General features: G+C 39.9%; 1 protein-coding gene across 5 annotated transcripts in view; it reads left to right on the top strand.

Annotated features, from left to right (window-relative positions):
• Positions 1-18,094, top strand: part of sdk2b (sidekick cell adhesion molecule 2b) — a 414,280-nt gene that overhangs the window by 292,612 nt on the left and 103,574 nt on the right. For all 5 annotated transcript variants that reach the window (XM_024284902.2, XM_024284901.2, XM_024284899.2 and 2 more), the window contains exons 3-4: positions 3,854-3,960; positions 9,468-9,615. In XM_024284902.2, the coding sequence (XP_024140670.1) occupies positions 3,854-3,960; positions 9,468-9,615 (255 nt within the window). The remainder of the gene's footprint in view (positions 1-3,853; positions 3,961-9,467; positions 9,616-18,094) is intronic.

Genomic DNA, 18,094 nt, shown 5'->3' on the forward strand with positions numbered 1-18,094 from the left:
CTATCCTGAACAAATGAAAAACATCAGTTCCAGAGTGCCCTAATTTAACACATCAATAACAGCAGGGACTGTTTTCTGGACAATCCCAAAAACATTGATCACAAACTTCTTATCAATACTTTAATACGTATGTAGACATACACTATTCCACAGTTTATCACAACAGTAAGACAGTACAAAAGACGCATAGTTTCCTTTTGGTGAATTTGATCATTTTTAAGAAGACTGAGATGCTCTAAGAGTTGACATCGGTCAGTAGCTGTCCGGGCATATTTCGAGTGGCAGTCCAGTGGCAGGCGGGGATGACCCCATTATGAAACCGGAATCTCCTGCCGGTGTAAGTACGATAAGTGTTCCAGATCGGTATAGGGTCTTGAGACTAGTGATGACGTCAAACTACTACGGTAACACCACTTAGATAAACTCTACATTTGTTTTCATTTCACGTCTCCTTTTGTAACCTAAAGTCCTTTTCCTCATGATTATATTTTATTATTTATGCATTGAGATCTTCTTCGCTAACAACTGCTATCTTCAGTCTTTATGTGACTGGGCGGAAAGTGAATGCTTATTTTATCCTGGCTTCCTCCGATCCGTGCAGCTAAAAAAGAAGTTTTAACACAATTATTTCCAAAATTATATGCGAATAGTCACAAAAGTATCGAGTGGCGGGATAAAATCTTTAAAATTCTCCCGATGACCTTTCCCTATTGTACAGTGACTGTTGTCTTTTTGACTGTAGCCTACGATGAGAACGTTCCTTCGTAAAATGATGCTTTGTATCATTTACAAAAAGACATTCCGCAGATCCCACTTTCCTCCAGTACTGCAGAGTGAAAGTAGTTCCGGCTCTGTAAGCTCTACCAGGAAAACACGTTGCACAAGGTATCAAAGAGTTCGCTTTTTGTAAAAAGCGATGTAAACCTAAAAAATAACCAAATTAAAGCACTGATATTTGTTTTTGTAATAAGAAAGTATCATATATGTGGGATAATACCTTTTGAGGTGTGCATTTCGAGGAATTAATAGACTACGTCGAAGTAAGCTTCCACAAAGTCCATTAATTTGTGATCACGCGCACTTCATTGGGCATTATCCCTTACATAAAAGATCATAGTTATCTCAAGATTAAAAATTAGATTTATGCAATTAAGGAAAAAAGTCTGTATTTTTCTGTCATTAATTAATCTCGATTAACAGAATAAATTGATCCCATAAATATTCAGTCATCCATTTATAGCTATGGAACTCCTTTGACCAACTATCTTGTCTCTAAAGTCTATTTTTGTGTCTTGCTTCCGTATCTATTCATTCATTTGCTGTACCCAAGTTCCAGTAAAAGTCACAAGGGTTTTCTGAAACTCGTACACCATCTGTCTTTAGGTAAAAGAAAGAAACACTTTAAAAAGACTACAAAATGCAGCCCACCTGAGTGTGTGGAACAGTTTGACTGCATTTGATCAGCCCTCCGGTGTGTAATGGGGTCCCAACCGCACTCAGGAACCATTTAGGGATTTAACCCCTAAATGAGCCACTGAGGCTGTATGCCAAGTAAAAGGCAATAGGTTGCACATTTAAGGCACTTTTAGCATCAACTTCTCCAACTGCCCAACTTCAAAGGGTGTAAAATACTACCACACAGTTTATTTTTTTTTTTTACTGAGCCTTAGAAATGCTAGCACATTTCACCACATGTTGCCACCATTTGTTCATTCACTTTGGAATCAATTTTGGTATGCCTTTAGTTGATTCCAGTCAAGCCAATCTGAAATCCAGCTGGATCAAACTTCTCCACAAAATTTCTTGAATTATTTTTCGAAAACACAATAGGGAAAACGTATGAGGATAAAAGAAAAACGAGAAAAAAAAGGAAAAACAAGAAAAAAACAAAAACAGAATTCCAGGAAAAATGTCAAATTTACAGCAGTGCTCTTAGGAGAGACATTCTTATTTCTATTAGCTGAGGTTCCAAAGTGTTAAAAATGAAAATTCTTAATGTACAGGTTTGGATGTGATTTCATATTGTGGTTATTCGTAGATAATAGGTGGCTGGCAAATACTATAATTAAAAAACTAGAAAAATAATCGCGATTAATTACAATTCATTTTTTTCAGGTTTGCGAATAAATAATTTTTTTAATCGATTCCCAACCCTAAAAAAAAAATTATCTTGTGTGTCTGTGTTTTGTAATTTTTGTCCTGGTCTCTTATGTGAAGCTATGTTTACACCGTCCTCAGCAACAGACGTTCAAGGGGCCACTTTCACTGAAAAACAATGAAAATGCGTGAAAAACACGTTTTGGACTTTCATGCTCAAAACTCACTTTCACACGTTTCTACACAAGTTTCTACGACCTTTTTCAGGCTCTACGTGCTAAACGTGTGGCCAAAACCAGGAGTTAAACCAGGTCAAAGTTTGACCAATCAGGAACTCAGATCTTTGTTGTGACATATGGATTGTGTCCCGATTAATTAACAGAAGTTCCATCTGTTTAAAAATTGATCATGGAGGAGAAATTAAAATATGACACCAAGTTTTTCGCATATAATAATAGAGCTTTGATAGAAAATGTTTGGAGCAAGATTCACGAGATTTGCACCGCTTCAACATTTCCAGCTGTAAGTGGTGGAAATTCACTAGTAAGCAGTTGAAAAGGAAAAGTAGAAGCCCCTACCTGCTTGTCTAGTGTGAACTCCATGGGCTACATGCTTGTTCAAGAACACGTGTATGTGCCTGCCTCACACGTGTTTATAGATTGAGAGTAAACCAAGTTAAACAGTGGAACATATAGGTTTTTGGCACGTTTGAACACACTATCCTTGAGACAAAGTATCCAAAGAGTGTTAAATATGACCAATTCCCAAAGTATTCCCAGTGTCTCTCAAGACTCCTGGACCAGTCACCAGTTAATTGGTGAACCAATAACAGCCCAGCGCTCTTTTGCCTCTTGTCTTGTTGGGGGATTTGTGAAGGTATAAGATCTAGAGATATAATCATCTGTGGGGGCCATCAAACAGATTAACATCCAGAGACCAGATCTGGCCTTAAGGCCAAACATCCCCCAGGTGTGGGCTTAGACGATGACTCCTTCGACCTTACGTGACCGTGATAATGAGAGTCATTCATTAAAAGGTTTGCATATAGGATGGAGTTTGTGTGTTTCTGCACCTTCACTTACACCTTGGCTTTAATAATACTCACTCTCCATTTTATGTTGCCAGATCCAAGCAAGTTACACTTGCTTTGAGTGACTCGCAAAATCAGAAACGACTGTGTAATGCCTGATTTGTCGCCTCTCTTTGAAGTCTGGCTGCTACGAGTTCTACTTTAGAGGAGTCCACTCTTGATCTTTTACTTTAGGAATCTTCCTACTCTCTTTTAACTTGGCACTGACTTTTTTTCCTCAGATGTGAAGGTAGAACGTTAGACATGTAGGGGTTGAAGAACAGTAGAGTGTATGCACGTGACATCGAGGTGGTTCTCCAAAAATCAAGGTCAAGACGGTGATTTAACGTTCGCTGACATGTGGCATTTCTCCCAGGGGATTTCATACTTATGTGTGTTTGCATACAACACATGGAAACGCAACCATTGGCTGTCAGCATAAGTGTGTATTTCCTCAAGGGAGAGCTTCACTGTGGTAGCTAGTTTAGCCTCTTGAGCTTCATTATCATTGAAATAAACAAGAGCTAAGCTCCGCTGTCCTCTCTGCCCTTGTACGTCTTTAGATGGTTCGAGTGTTTCGTGGGTTTTTTTCCCAACAAGTTTCAGCATTTTTTTAATGAGTTTATTGGGATTTATGAGTTTCTAATTATCTTTTTTTGGTCTTTTGTGTTTCTGTACTAATAAAAGGTACCTAATCCCTTCGTTGGATCGGTCCCATGCTGGCTTCTACCGCTGTATCGTGAGGAATCGAGTGGGCGCCCTTCTACAAAGGCGAACAGAAGTACAAGTGGCCTGTAAGTATATGTACACACAATGTGTGGTGAATCTACAGACATAGAAACATCTAATTGAATACACAGTAAAGCCTACCTTCTTTTGGTGTCTCTGAAAAAATAAAAGCTGACTGGGGAGGGACAGATGCCGGCAGGGTGAAAGATCTACCCACATCTCATCCAAAGTGTTATCAACCCGGACAGCTGTTCCACTCAGCATTCTCATTAGATTGATTCTGTTGCCACAGATTCTTTTTTAACTTTACTCTGTTGCAGTACGACCGGCCCCTTATTACCGTTCCCTCTCTTTTTTGTCAACAACATCTGTCGCTTCCTGGTGAAAATAGCTCTCGGATGTGCCGTTTTTTTTTTTCCCGTGCAAATTTTCCCTGTTGGTTTCGGGCCATTCGGCTCCCTCATCTCAGTAACGAGATTTTAGAGACAAAACAGAGGGGGGTCCGGAAAGATGTGGCATCAAATCCACCCCTGCCCTCATTTGTGAAACTGCCCTATTCCCCCAACTGTCCTTCCAGACAGCAGGTCCACTCCATTACAGTCATAATTGAGTGAATTTGATGCTGTAATGATGGAAAAAAATATTTTAATCTCCAGATAATTTTGTACTTTTGCCCCCATGACAAAGATGTGGTATGACTTAATGGCAAGTTTGAGAAGTGAGGCATAAAAAGGTTGTATCTTGATTAGGAGTCTGTAGAACTTTAGGGCCTCACATCTTGTGGTATAGATACCAGGCCTGCAAACATCTCAAGAATTTCTGTCTCCTTTGCAACTTCTTGCAAACATTAGTAGTGGAATTGAAAGTTTGGTAAGTTGAACTGTCGGCGCCCTCTACAGGTTTTCAATGAAGCTAAGCTGCATGGACCATAATGGACCTAAAGCTGCCCTCAGGGGTGTGCAGTTTCAATATTTAGTCATTGTAAAGACATGATCAGCGGTCAGATTTAAGCGTTGCCATGGTGCATCCAGATTTAAAAAATCTAAACTTTGGCAAGCTCAACATGTTCCGCCAACCAATCAAGGACTCAGCTTTGGACACATGACTCGGGTGGAGTACAAATCTAACAATGAGGATCAGTCCGATTGTTCTGAACATCCATATATTCATCCATTTTCTTAACACACTATGGGTTTGCTGGAGTCTCTCCTGGCTACTGTTGAGTGAAGGTGGGGTACATGCTGGACAGGTTGCCAGTCTGTCACAGGGTCCACAGGGCCAGAGCTAGCGTGCTGGCTGGCGGGCAGATGTAGCGCAGCTGCTCAGTCTTTTTTCTTATTTTCATTGAGACAATAAAAACATCCTCTAATTTTATTTTTACAGGACAGCAAGTTATCACACAAAACCTACGTAAGATGACCAGTATGGTATAACTCATCATACTTGGTGAGACTCTTATGATTTCATGAGCCCTGGCATGGAGACGTAATTACTTATGTTTTTGACGAGTTTTTTAAGATAAACATCATCCATGTCTTCCACTGCTCCATGTAGCGATCAGGGTAAAAACATTTAGCTGTAGCTCCTCCCACACCCATCCTCGGCATTAAGCTTATGAACACGTTTTGCTTCTAAAGACGTTATATCCTAAAGTCCCAGTCTGTTCATCTTTTGGTCTATTCTAAAAGCATTCCCATTTTATTTTTAAATTACAATTAAGCCACTTTTTGCCAAAATTTGCAACCCTGTGTCGTTTTCTGGGACATAGTTTCTGCAGTGGGGCAGACATTCATTAGAAATTCGCCTCTGAGTTGTAGTTGGGACTGTTGGTTCTAAGTAAGTCCATCCCCACTTCCTATCACCCTTCTGTTTACACACCCTCCTGCCCATTGTATTTGTGACATCACAACTACAATCTTTTCTTTGGTAACAGTCTTTTGTCTGCTCTTGTGTAACAACTATTTGAATAAAGAAATACTCAAAAAAGTAATTTTATTTATAATTTTCTTTATGTATGTCCTCCATCATCAAAAAAATACCACAAGAAAATGTTAAAAGCAAGTAAAGAACACAATTTTTATCAAATTGTTTTTAAAAGAATATTGTTTTTGCCTCCATGTTTCAGGGTTTTCTTCCAATCATACAAGTTCATAATAAAAGTTGAACATTTTCAATACAGTCACTCAGACGTTTCAGATGGACCTGTACATGTGCTTTCGTGCACAGTGGGATCTCACAGAAGCCGTTGGAGGTTTTGCCGGTTGTTGTCTCTGTGACTATGGTTTCCTGAAAAGCTATTTTTCCAGATTTTTTTTTTTTTTTTGGTGTATTTTTGTCTCTAGCTCGAATCATAAATGGATCATTTCTCTGTCAGGGGGCAAATGTACAAAATCAGCAGGTGATAAAAACAGTTTTTTTACCCTCAATAAAATGCACAAAAATAAAACAGGAGGGAGGGAGCAAAGCTTTGGTAAAACTGGTTGATCGTGTTTGAAACTGCTTTCTTCTGCATCCCTCTCCTCCTCCTATGGTTTATTCTTTGGTGTTTACATCGGTGTTTCTCTTTGTTGTTTCAACCTCCCAATTCTCCCGTCTTTGTCTGTTGTTTTATGCCACAGCTTTCTATTTGTTTGTTGTATTTTGGGGGGTTTGCACCCTACTGTCATTCAGATTCCCTCCATCCCTTCTTATTCTTACAATTCTCTTCATCCCTGTTATCACTCGCTCATGAAGAATTTAGGACACCTTTGGAAAAAATAAAAAGTAAAAGGAGAGGAAATAAATGAGCGAATGAGTGAGGAAAGGAAGACAGAAATACACGGATAGATCTTTTGGGTATCTGTTCCATTGAGGCAGCACAATTAGGATTGCAGAGACACACCTCTGAGAAAGGGAAACATGCCGAGGCATTAGAGATTAGGTGAGGAGGGGAGGAGGCAGCCGCATCACCGAAGCTGCAGATCAAAGTCGGGGGGGATTTGCACACTTTCCAGATTTCCATTTTAGCTAAGCACCACAACTGCACCGCAAAGCCAGATTACCTTTTTTTTATATTCTCTCTGAAAGAAAGCACAGGAGAGGAAAAAGAAGATTGCCATCTGTACAGAACATCTCCAACATCCCAAACTCCAGCGTCCCAGAGCTTCAGCTCTGCATGTTTCAAACATTGTTTTCTGTAATGTGCCAGACTTAGCAGAGCGCTTTGTGTAATGATTCATGAACTATGGAACCTTCTCTTATAAATCAAAGGCTGTGATCTCGTTTTCTAAAGAACTGGAGGGAACTATAGCCAAGTAATCATGTCATATCTGAAATTAGACTTTGAAAAATAGAAAAATGGACCCAGAAACTGCTTGCTTTTGGTGTTAAACCTCTTCAAACATGGAAACTCTGGAGACAAAGTAAATATCAAGTGAACCATGTTGTAAAATATACTTTTTTTGCACAAGCCCCCCATTTGACCTCACTGGCTGAATGGCTGCTATGTGTCTTATCCTACCCTTCTTCCTCCATCCTGAAACTCTTTTTTTCAAAATGGCGGATTTTCAGTAGGTTGTATCTCCATAGCAACCAGATTATTTTTTGCTCACCTGGGGATTACAAACATTTTTGCATAATTTTCAAAAGAATCCACAAAAGTAAAGTTCTGGATTTCCTTGGCAACAGACGTTTTTTGCTAACCCCGCCCACATTCCTGGTATGTTCCTATCATATATTATATTGTTTTACTCAGCTTGAGCCAACGATTTATATGTTGAATTTTCACAATAATGTGTGAAAAAATATGCAAGCAACAGGGATCACCATTTTTGCTGCTTGCCATGCTAATCGCATCCAAAATCTACAACTTCTGTTTCCAGAATGTTTTTTACCTGACGGTGCTCAAGAAGTTGGAAGGTGTAGATCGAAATCCCTAGGGGGAGTTTAGATTCATAGCTCCCTCGTTAAGGTGATGTTTAAAAAAATTCAAAATGGTGGCCACGTCTCGAGGTCAAAGGTCAACAAAACTTCAGTTGTAGTTGTAGAATTAAGATGGTGGCATGTTTATGAGATTTCATGAAGATTCAAATCAAATAAAAAGAATTCTTGTCTCATATTGTAAATGCCATCAAGCTTTGACCATCCTATAATAACTTAGAAACTTTCTTTGAATGTCCCTGACACGTGTGTTTTGGTTTAATTAGAGGAGTCTAAAATATTTATTTTTAGCCAAAAAAGAGATTTTAGTCCTATCCATTTTTTTTAAGTTTCACCCGTTGTGATGTCATCTGAGTTTTGTTTTTGTTTGTTTGTTTGGGCGTGGGTATGGGGGGGGGGGGGCATTTACAATGCCCAGAATTAATTTGTACCTGGTACTAGGTGTGTACATTGTACACATTTTATGCTCAAAAGTGCAGTTTAAAAGAAGAATTGCAAAAACAATCTGGTCCTTGGGGTCCTGAACGACTGTGGCACATAAAAAACAATTTAAGTCGATTCTTCCATAAAAAGTTACCACGGATCTTGTAAATCAAAGAAACTTCAAGAAAAGATCCACTCCAAATGAGCCCGCATGTTTGAAAAAAATAATAAAGTTTTGTTACTTTGTCGCTTTGAAGCTAGTGAAGACATCAAAACTAGTCATACAGCAAACAGTTGTTGTCGCCCATCAAAAATTTAAAGTCCAATCCCTTTTTTTCTTTGTTGCAAGTTTCCAAGAACGAGTGGGTGTCCAAAAAAGTTAGCGTGACAGCCAGACTAAAAACGCTTAAGAAAAAAAAGAGAAGTTGCCCAAGCAGCATTCAAATAGTTCAAAAAGGACAACGTCTGACTTACAGTACGACGAGGACTCTCTTCAAAAGAGAACAGCAACAAAGCCAACAATTCCAGCTGGAGATCAAAATAATACTCACTGTTCTACAAACATATTCTGCAAACCCAATAAATCAAAAGAAAAACATCAAAGCGACTGTCAAGTACAGAGGTGGGGGAATCTTAATATGGGAACCTTGTATTTACAGGGTTGATATTCAAGACTTTTATCTCATGTTTTAGAGGCAAAAATGGTGTTAATTGTTGGAACTGATAAATCATGAAAGTAGGCGGAGCTTTACACACAAATACTATGAAACTATAATGTGACAATTTTATGAAGAGTGGAGTAAAATCCCTTCTCAAGACGATTAGTCAAGTTATTCTGCTTAAGGTGCTTCCAGAAGCTCTTGAATAATGGAATATTCTTAGTATTTCACAGACTGCCTTTGCATTTTGCAGCAGTTTTTGCTAAATAAATAATGATACTGTGTAATATGTGGTGTGCTGTTTTTCCTCTGAGGCTGTTCACATGACTGGAGCTGGTCATCTACCATGTTAGGGAATGCAAACGTCTGGGGAAGTGATCAGGATGGCGGATTCTGGATATAGGAGTTCATTTCAAATTCCTTTGTGTCTTTTTGAGTCAGTACGACTTCCTTTCTTTATTGATGCACAGTGGTAGCCATTGTAACGTCTCTGTTGTCCATCACAGCAGCCGAAAACATTGATATTTATGTCAGACCTTCAGTAATTCAGTTTTTTTCTTGTTTTTTTGTAGTTATGGGTAGTTTTGAGGAGGGAGAGCGCAACCAGTCGGTCTCTCAGGGGGAAGGCGCCGTGGTTCCCGCGCCACGAATCCGCAGCTTCCCTCAACCGCAAGTCACCTGGTACAAAGACGGACACAAGATTCCACCCACCAGCCGCATGTAAGTTTGTTTCTCTGACTCCTCCTCCTTTCTCCACTTTCTTGTTTAGTTTTTCCTGTTTCTCCTTTTTCTTAAAACTTTAGTGTCAGCTTTTGTTGCGCAGGTTTTTATTATTCCATATACCCTCTTCTGTTTGGCTTATACTGTACTTTGCAGGATACAAACTGAGGTCAGCTGTGACCGATTGCCTGTTGGCCGTGCTGAGATTCACTCTGCATACTCAGTGCACAATAAAGTTAGAGAGCAATATTTGCTGGCAGCCTCAAATGGAATTTTGGTTTTTTTTGCACTTTCATTCTACTTTTTTTTTTTTTTATATATATAAATAAAAAGGCTGAGAATGAAAAGGCAGACTCCAAAATGAAAAACCAGTTTATGTTTTTTCCTCATGAATCTTCCTGCTCATAAATATTCAAAGCAAATTGTTGTCCATCCATCTTCGGTTCCTGCGTTGTCCTGTGCAGGGTCACTGGGTTTGCTGGAGCCTATCCCTGCTATTGTCGGGCGAGGGCGGGGGTGCTCCCTGAACCTCTAGTAGTGCCACACATACTCACTCCTGGGGGGCAATTTAGTCACCCATTAACCTATGAAACATAATTTTGGACCGTGAGATGAAGACTTTTTTTACCAAGGTTAACTCGCTATTGAATATTGGTGTATTGTGGAGGAAGCATAGAGCAAACAAGACCTCTTCAAGTCAACAGGGAATTAAAAACCTTTACATAGTTTATCTTCAAAGCCATAAACGTATAAACTTTAACTGATCTGAATTAACTAAATGTTAATTTAGTTACTCTTACATGAAAAAAAAATACTATTATTTTATCAGAGAGCCACTATAGAGAGGTAAAAAAGCCACAAGTGGCTCCGGAGCTGCAGGTTGTAAACCCCTGATCTAGACCTAAAAAACCTGAACTTTGGTAAAGAAATCACGTCAACCAATCAGTGACTCGGCTTTGGCAAGTGACGAGTCCAATAAACACAGAGAAGATTCTCCTCCTGAACTTTATCACATTTTTATTTTTCCATTGATACAATAATTAAAAAGATCCTGTAATTTTATTCCTTTTTTTCTCATCTCTTAGAACAGCAAGTCGTCAAACTGGGACGGTTATTATTGTAACGACGAACACCTTTGTGAAGGTCATTACTAAAAGGAAAAGATAAAGTCTGATGATAGATAAACGGTAATAAGCTTTTGGTTCAGCATTAAGTGGTCAAACTAAAGAGGTCATTGCTTAAGGTTACATTGACATCATGTGGTGCACAGAGCCCTTTTAGAGTATTTGTATTAACAAATATTTGTTTTTCCAAACTTTTTTGTGAGAAACCTCTGATTGTCCACCTGCTGGTGGGTGTGTCTGAGTCTTTAATCCACGTCTCATCACATCTGCATTTCTTCACTGTGGCAGGTGACCTTGTCCCCAGACTAAATCTTCTTTATCAGCTCCTCCTCATCAGTAATTGTAGCCTGACCTAGAATAACAATGAGACGAGGGCCCGGGCATTCTGGGAAGATTGGAAGCAGAGACTGATGTTGGCTTTTGGGTGATCTGTCTTTATATGTTTTCTCTTTGTCTGTAAGTAAAAATGTGGATTCTTTGTTCCTTTCAGATAGGATCAGTGTGCTCTAAAACTTTTCTTTAAAAATCTCAATTTAGATTGACAATTAAGGTAGACATTTTTCATTTAGCAGCAGAATAACATTATATTTTCTAATGAATTAAATAAAACGCTTTTATTTGCTTTTGTTGTAAATAATGTTTTTTTTCAATACATTTTCTGTAAAAATTAAAAATTCAGTTTCTAGGTTTCTGAATTCTTTGCAGAGATTCCAGTGAAGAGCTGTAAGTATTAAAGCAAACAGAAAGATTCTGCATGCTGGTGGCGTTGGAGTTGAGTTTACAGACTGAGACAATCTAGATAAGAAGGACGAGGTCGAGATGGGGAGTCTGAAAAGCCAGGATGACAGACAGAAAGTATGGGTGCTGGATCTGATAAGCTCACGCAACACAGACCTGGAGATCTTTGAAACTAAACAGTTGGCAGAGGAATTGGAATTGGAGTGAGTCTGACAGCACGGAAAAGAAGGGAATAGTGATGGAACAGAGCTTCCACTTGAACTCTTTTTTTGGTTTTTATCTAAACAGCTGAAGAAATCTTTCTGATGAAAACAAAGGATTTCCTGTTGCTTTTAGCTCTTCAGATTATCTAGATCTGTGTGACTCAGAATCTTCAGCAGCACTCATCGTTTTACATGTTTTTCATCTGAATCACGTTTGAATTTCACTCTTTTCACATCATGTATATTCAGTTTTCTGTTACAAATGTAATCTAATCTTATTTTGTCGCAGAATCACAGATAAAACCGGATTATGAAACAAACTAAAATCCACCATGAAAAAGATGACATGCTCATTTGTTAAAAAGTGATCAATAAATAAGAGTTTTAAAAATGTAAAAAGGAAGTAAAGTGGCAAGCCTCGTTATATGGCTACTGCCCACTTCTTCTTCTTCTGTAACTAACTGTAGCATGTTGGACTGTGTTTTTTACATGTTACCAACAATGTTGGGAGATAGTCACAGTAGCGGTTGTCTTATAGCTGTATCAGTATATTTTTTCATGTGTTGTGTATAATGTTTGGCGTTACATATAGGCTATTGTGAATATGCTAATGTGGCTAACTTGTAGCAGTGTCGGACTGGGAGTTATACGTTTTGTAAATACACTAACGTGGCTAACGCTTCTAATGTGGCTAACGTAGTCACTGTCATTTTTGTTAGCTTTATCAGTCTGTTTTACTACCTGTTGTGAATAACGTTGGGTGTTACAGGTATTATGAATAAGCTAACATGGCTAACGCTTCTAATGTGGCTAACTTAGCATTGTTGGACTTTGTTTTAGCAGTATGTGTCGGTTTTACTACGCGTGAAAATGAAGATTGGGAGTTACAGGTTTTGTGAATACATTAATGTGGCTAACGCTTCTATTGTGGCTAACTTGCAGCACTATTGAACCGTGTTTTTTACGTGTTACTACCAAGATTGGGAGATGGCATAGTCATGGTGATGTTTGTGTTAGCAGTATCTGTTATTTATTGCACATGAAAAAGAAAGTTGGGAGCTACAAGTATTGTAAAAACACTAAAGTTGCTAGCACTTCTAAAGTGGTAACTTGTAGCAGTGTTGGACTTTGTTGGACTTGTTTTAGCAGATGTGAATTTGCTTACTCGGCTTATGCTTCTAGCAAGAGTAAAAGCAAAGTTTGTAACACGTTTAGCATGTTACAAACAAGTTATAGAATTCCTGGGAATTCAGTTTATATAAAAAAATTGAATTATGACTTTAAATCACGTAACTTTTACGAGAAAAATTCATATATTTATGTCTAAAAAAGTCAGGCTAAATTTATGACTACTTTTCTCTTAAATGTATGTTTTAAAGTTGTAAATTTATGACTTTAAATCTGGTAAATTTATGAGTAAAAAGTTGTAACTTTTAAATTACAAGTATAAAGTTGTATATTTATGGCTTAAAAAGTCATAGGCTAAATTTACGACTTATTCAAGAAATGTATGTTTTAAAGTCTTTAATAAATGACTTTAAATCTCGTACGTTTGTATGAAAAAACTCACACATTTTCAGAGAAAGAAAGTTGTAAATTTATGAGAAAAAAATTATAAATTCACAAGAAAAAAAAAAAAAACAACCGTAAAGATTTACTTTAATTTACAGCTTTCACTCTGGTAATATTGCTTGTTTTTTGGTAGCTCTAATACTCCGTCATAATAAACTCTGTCTGACAGATAGACTTATCTCAGACTCTTATCTTGTCGAATGGACCTTGTAGTTTATAACATAAGATCGAAAACAGACCATTCATAGTACGGAAAATGCGGTACATGGGGGAAAGAAAATGCCTGAACTTCCACTTCACTTGCTTTCCTGTTATTTTTTGATTCAAAGAATCAATAAATATGTTTTTGACCTAGTCATTTAGATCCCGTTGACTTCTGGTTGCATGCTTAGGTCTTGAATTCCAATTAGTCTCCCGTGCTTTGAGTCTCACAGCTATTCTTTTCATCCGTCAGCCGTCTGCTTCCTGCCTGTGTTCCTTATGCCATTCCTGTCAGCCTTCACAGATTGTGTCTCATTTAAACACTTTTTTTTCCTTTTTTTTTAGCCTTTTTAAAGTTTTCGGGCATGATATTAAACAAATGTTGCTTTTTGCTTGCAGCGAATCTCCCGTGTGTTTTTCAGCAGAAGAGTGGTGGTATTTTAGGCGCTCCCTAACCTTCTAAACCTACCCGCCGGTGGAGAGAATTGTAATACAGCGCAGACAAGGTCAATCTGTGCAAATGAGTCGCACAGATAACAGGCAGCCCTATTTATTGGAAATCGTTTAATTGAATTTGATTCATGCCAGTAGCGTTCAGTCTGTAGAGGCGTCGAAGTCTCACTCAGGGGGAGGTTTAGGGAGTGCTGCATCACGCCACCGCTACCTTGATGGAATCTCTCCACACACAGGTGTTCTCCAGGGTCAGTTCTGGTTAGTTTGTCTCTCCACATTTTGTCATTAAGGCCTCTTTAGAGAGCGGGAAAACTAACAGTGGAGGTAGGATATAAAAGAAAAAAACACACAAAAAACATTTTTTCCCTTTCTGAGCCAACACAATGGAGACAATTTTCACCGTCGAGCTCAATCTCGTTTTTGTTACCTTCACAGTTTTCCCTTTTGTGCCTCCTCAGGTGCCATAACTTTAATTTGCCAGCTGCTCAGGGGTCCTCCTTCTTGCTTGTCCCTGTGCTCTGTTTAATCAAACCTCAGGCGGAGAGGAAAATGGAGGGGGTTGTAGAAAAAAGAAAAAAAGCTTTGCTGTAACTGTATGCTAAATGCAGCCTTGGATGAAGAGCATCAGCAAGCAGAGGGTCATTATCAGTGACTCCTGTCAGATCTTCTCTGGATTTCATCAAGATCTCTCCAACACCTTTAGTCTTTCATTTTTTCAGCATTAATTTGAAAAAGGTTTTGATATGTTAGTCAGTCTCCAGGTACAATACTGCAAGCTTTGGTTTTTGATTATCCTAAGATAAGGAGGATTTTTTTACCGAATTCACGATTGTTAATTTTGTGCACAAAGTTGGGGAGGTGAAAATGCTCAACAGGGAAGCATTGGAAGGACAGGAGAAGCAGGTTAATAACAGACAGGTTCAGGGAGGGGTATGTGCACACCAGAGGATCAGCTTACTGTGGAGGAGGTTAGGAGGAGAAATCTGCAGAATCCACTGACACAAGGTGGAAATAGAGTAGCAAGGACAAGTGTCCAGTGCAGCTGGGGTGCAGAAAAATCTAGTCTAATAATCCAATATCCTTATCCAAGGTTCAAGTCCAAAAATCCAGAAGGCAGTATCCAGACAGGGGACGTGGCAGGTCCGATGGGTTTAAAGGAAGGCAATAGGGCCAAAGGCAGACGGAGAATTCAGGAGTCATGTCAGATTCAGGGTCACTAAGTCAGGCAGAGATAATCAGAGCTGCAGCATTGATGGAGAGTTTAGATCAGGGACACACTGATCAAGCCAAGACTTTTATGTTGTTGAGGTTAAATTAAACATATTGAAAGTGGTGAAACTGGAACTGGAATTAGTGCCCAAACTGTAACGGCTAATTTTTAAAAACCCACTCCGATCATAATTTGATCAATTCTCAAAGAGTACCCATGGTCTTTTGATTATGATTGTTGTTGGGTGGTATCATTGGCTTTGAGCAACCCCGCCCCCCTTCCCCTACCCATTGTTAAGAGCTCACTGTTTTCGCACTGTCCCTGTAGCTTACATCTTCACACACCTTGAAGCTAACAGTACCAACACATTCTCACTCCCAAGTTATTTGGGATTTGGTTAAAGACCCTCTGTGTCAAAAATTGCTGTTTTGGACGTGCCCAACTCATCGTTTTCTTTCACGTGCTGGCTGTACTAATTACAAGACGGGTCCCCAAACTCCGGGCCGCGAACTAGAACTGGTCCAGTATCTGGACATGAAGCACACTGGTACCCTGACCCAGTACCGGTACCCTAATCTAGGTTTGCATCCGATACTGCATCTGGGCAAGGTTCCCACCCACTACTGTGTCTGGTACCACATCCAGTGCCACGTCTGATTGTCGGGTGAAGGCACTGGGTTTGGGTACCGGTACCGGACGCATCCCAGAGGACCGGTCTGCATCCGGTACTGCATCTGGAACCGATCCAATACCGAGACATGAAGTGCACTGGTACCCTGACCCAGTACCAGTACCTTAATCCAGTACCGGTTTGCGTCCCATACTGTATTCGGGCCAGGTTCCCACCCAGTACTGCGTCTGGTACCACATCCAGTACTGCGTCCGATTGCCGGGTTAGGGTACTGACTTTGGGTACCGGTACTGGACACGTCCTAAGGACCAGCCTGTGTCCAGATCCGGTTACGTGGCTCAAGGGTTTGTGGACCCTTGATTTTACATAAAGCCAGCACATCAAAAAACATGTATGGGACACCCAAGACATCAAAAAGTGAGGCAGAAGGGTCCTTAACCAAACATCAGCATGTGACGACTTGGGGGTGAGAATTTGATGACATTACCGGCGCAACAAAAATGGAGAACTACTTTGTAGCTATCCAGTCGTACAGTTTTAAACCAGATTCCAGCTCAGGCAAGGAAAACAAAGACGTACATGGATCTATTTGTCTACAAGTGGATACATCAGAATGGAGCAGAGCAGAGAGCTCTTGGCCCGCCCAACATGTGGGTCCTAAAGGCAAGACCCTACTGGCTCCTTCTCAACTGGGTCTTCCTAAGCTGATTTGCTGTGGGAACCTTGACGGGTTAAGCCAAAAGACTTGTCTGCTCCTGATATGCAACAATATGAATTAAAAGATTTGAAGAAATACAATTTTGATTTCCTTTATCTATGCCCTCCAACTTTAGAAAATACCGCAAAATCGCCAAATACATGATTGTCATTGAAGCGGGTCTTTAAGTCTTGTGTTTTCAAACTTCTTTGGCATTTATTGTTTTAAGAGTTGTTTTTCTCATAGCAGCATTTTTCCTGAAGTCATTTTTTAAAAAGTGTTCCCCACTGTACCACCAAGGACTAATATTTAACAAGCCAAAGGAGATTCCTGCTTCCTGAGACGTAGCCTCTGGCGTTCAGGTGTTTCTCTGTGGTCTAACCTTAGAGAAAGCGATGGCACGTTTGGTCCTTTCAACTCTGGCAGCGATGTTGAATGTGTTCCTCTCAAAAGTGTAACCCTAGCAAAATATTTGATGGGTTTGAATGCATCACTTCACATCACACCTGTTCTGGTAGACTGTCACGGTACTTCACAAATGCCCTTTTGACCTTCGACTGTAGACTTTTCGGGTCATGTATTTGAAAAGACAGAATATGCCTCCACCAACAGCCCAATGTCTGTTGACATGAATGAATGAAAGACTTTCCATGAACTTTTCACAGATAACCACGAGTTTACCGACTAAACGCAGGATGGGCAAAAGCAGCCCGCAGAAATGTAATGAATACTTCATTTCTGCTTCCAAGCTGCCTGCTTGCCCCTGGCAAGGCAGCAGCTTACTGTAGCTCGGTGGCTGCTCGCGCTCTGCCATGTGGCCTGTGCAGCTGCTGGTCTTGGCACACACAAAAAAAAACCCTCTGTTGTCGCTGACAGTGCTACCAACAAACTTTTCAGATTTGTTGTTGTGCTTCCCTACGATGGAGCTCTTCTAGTTTACAGCCCAACGTGAGACTTGATAATTGACCTGCAGTGGTTCAGCAAGTCCCTCCCACTTTATATGCATTGTGATGAAAAGCGGGATGCAAAGAGCCAGATAACTTATTTAGAGCTAAATGTCATTATTCTTCCCTTACTGAATAGGGATGCACGCGGCAGCCTATTCCGCTGGCGTGATTTGTTGTGTTATTTTGGAGACTTAATGTGGTGTATAATCAGAGCATCCGTCAGTAAACACATTTACCGGGAATTGCAGGGCTGCTAGCGAGTAGCTGAACTTGTGTCGGAATACAGCGGCGGGAATCTACCTTCTTTCCGTTTCCCGCGTGTCTGACAACCACTCTACAAGCAGTACTTATTGTTTTTCACCAAGAAACTTTCTATTGGCACTTTGACATGGATTTATCTGCGTTACACTAATGCAACCTTGTAGAGACGTCTGTTAAAACAGAGCACAGAGGAGCCTGACCTGGAGGAGTCGGTGGGCGGACATCCCTGACACGCACGCACACTGCAGTTCACTTGAGTAATCTGCTGGAGCTGCTGATCAATTAATGGCCTCTGCCTGTGATGCCGGGCTCCTGTCAGTATGCTATAGATTCTACATTAGTCATGAGGAACGGTGAATGGCCAAGCCCTTCCTCCATGTTTCCTCAGAGCAGCTGAAAGCAGATGACAAGATAAAAAAGGAGAAAACAAATAAATTATAAA

The sequence above is a fragment of the Oryzias melastigma genome, linkage group LG19, assembly GCF_002922805.2.
Source record: "Oryzias melastigma strain HK-1 linkage group LG19, ASM292280v2, whole genome shotgun sequence".
Classification (NCBI taxonomy): Eukaryota; Metazoa; Chordata; class Actinopteri; order Beloniformes; family Adrianichthyidae; genus Oryzias; species Oryzias melastigma.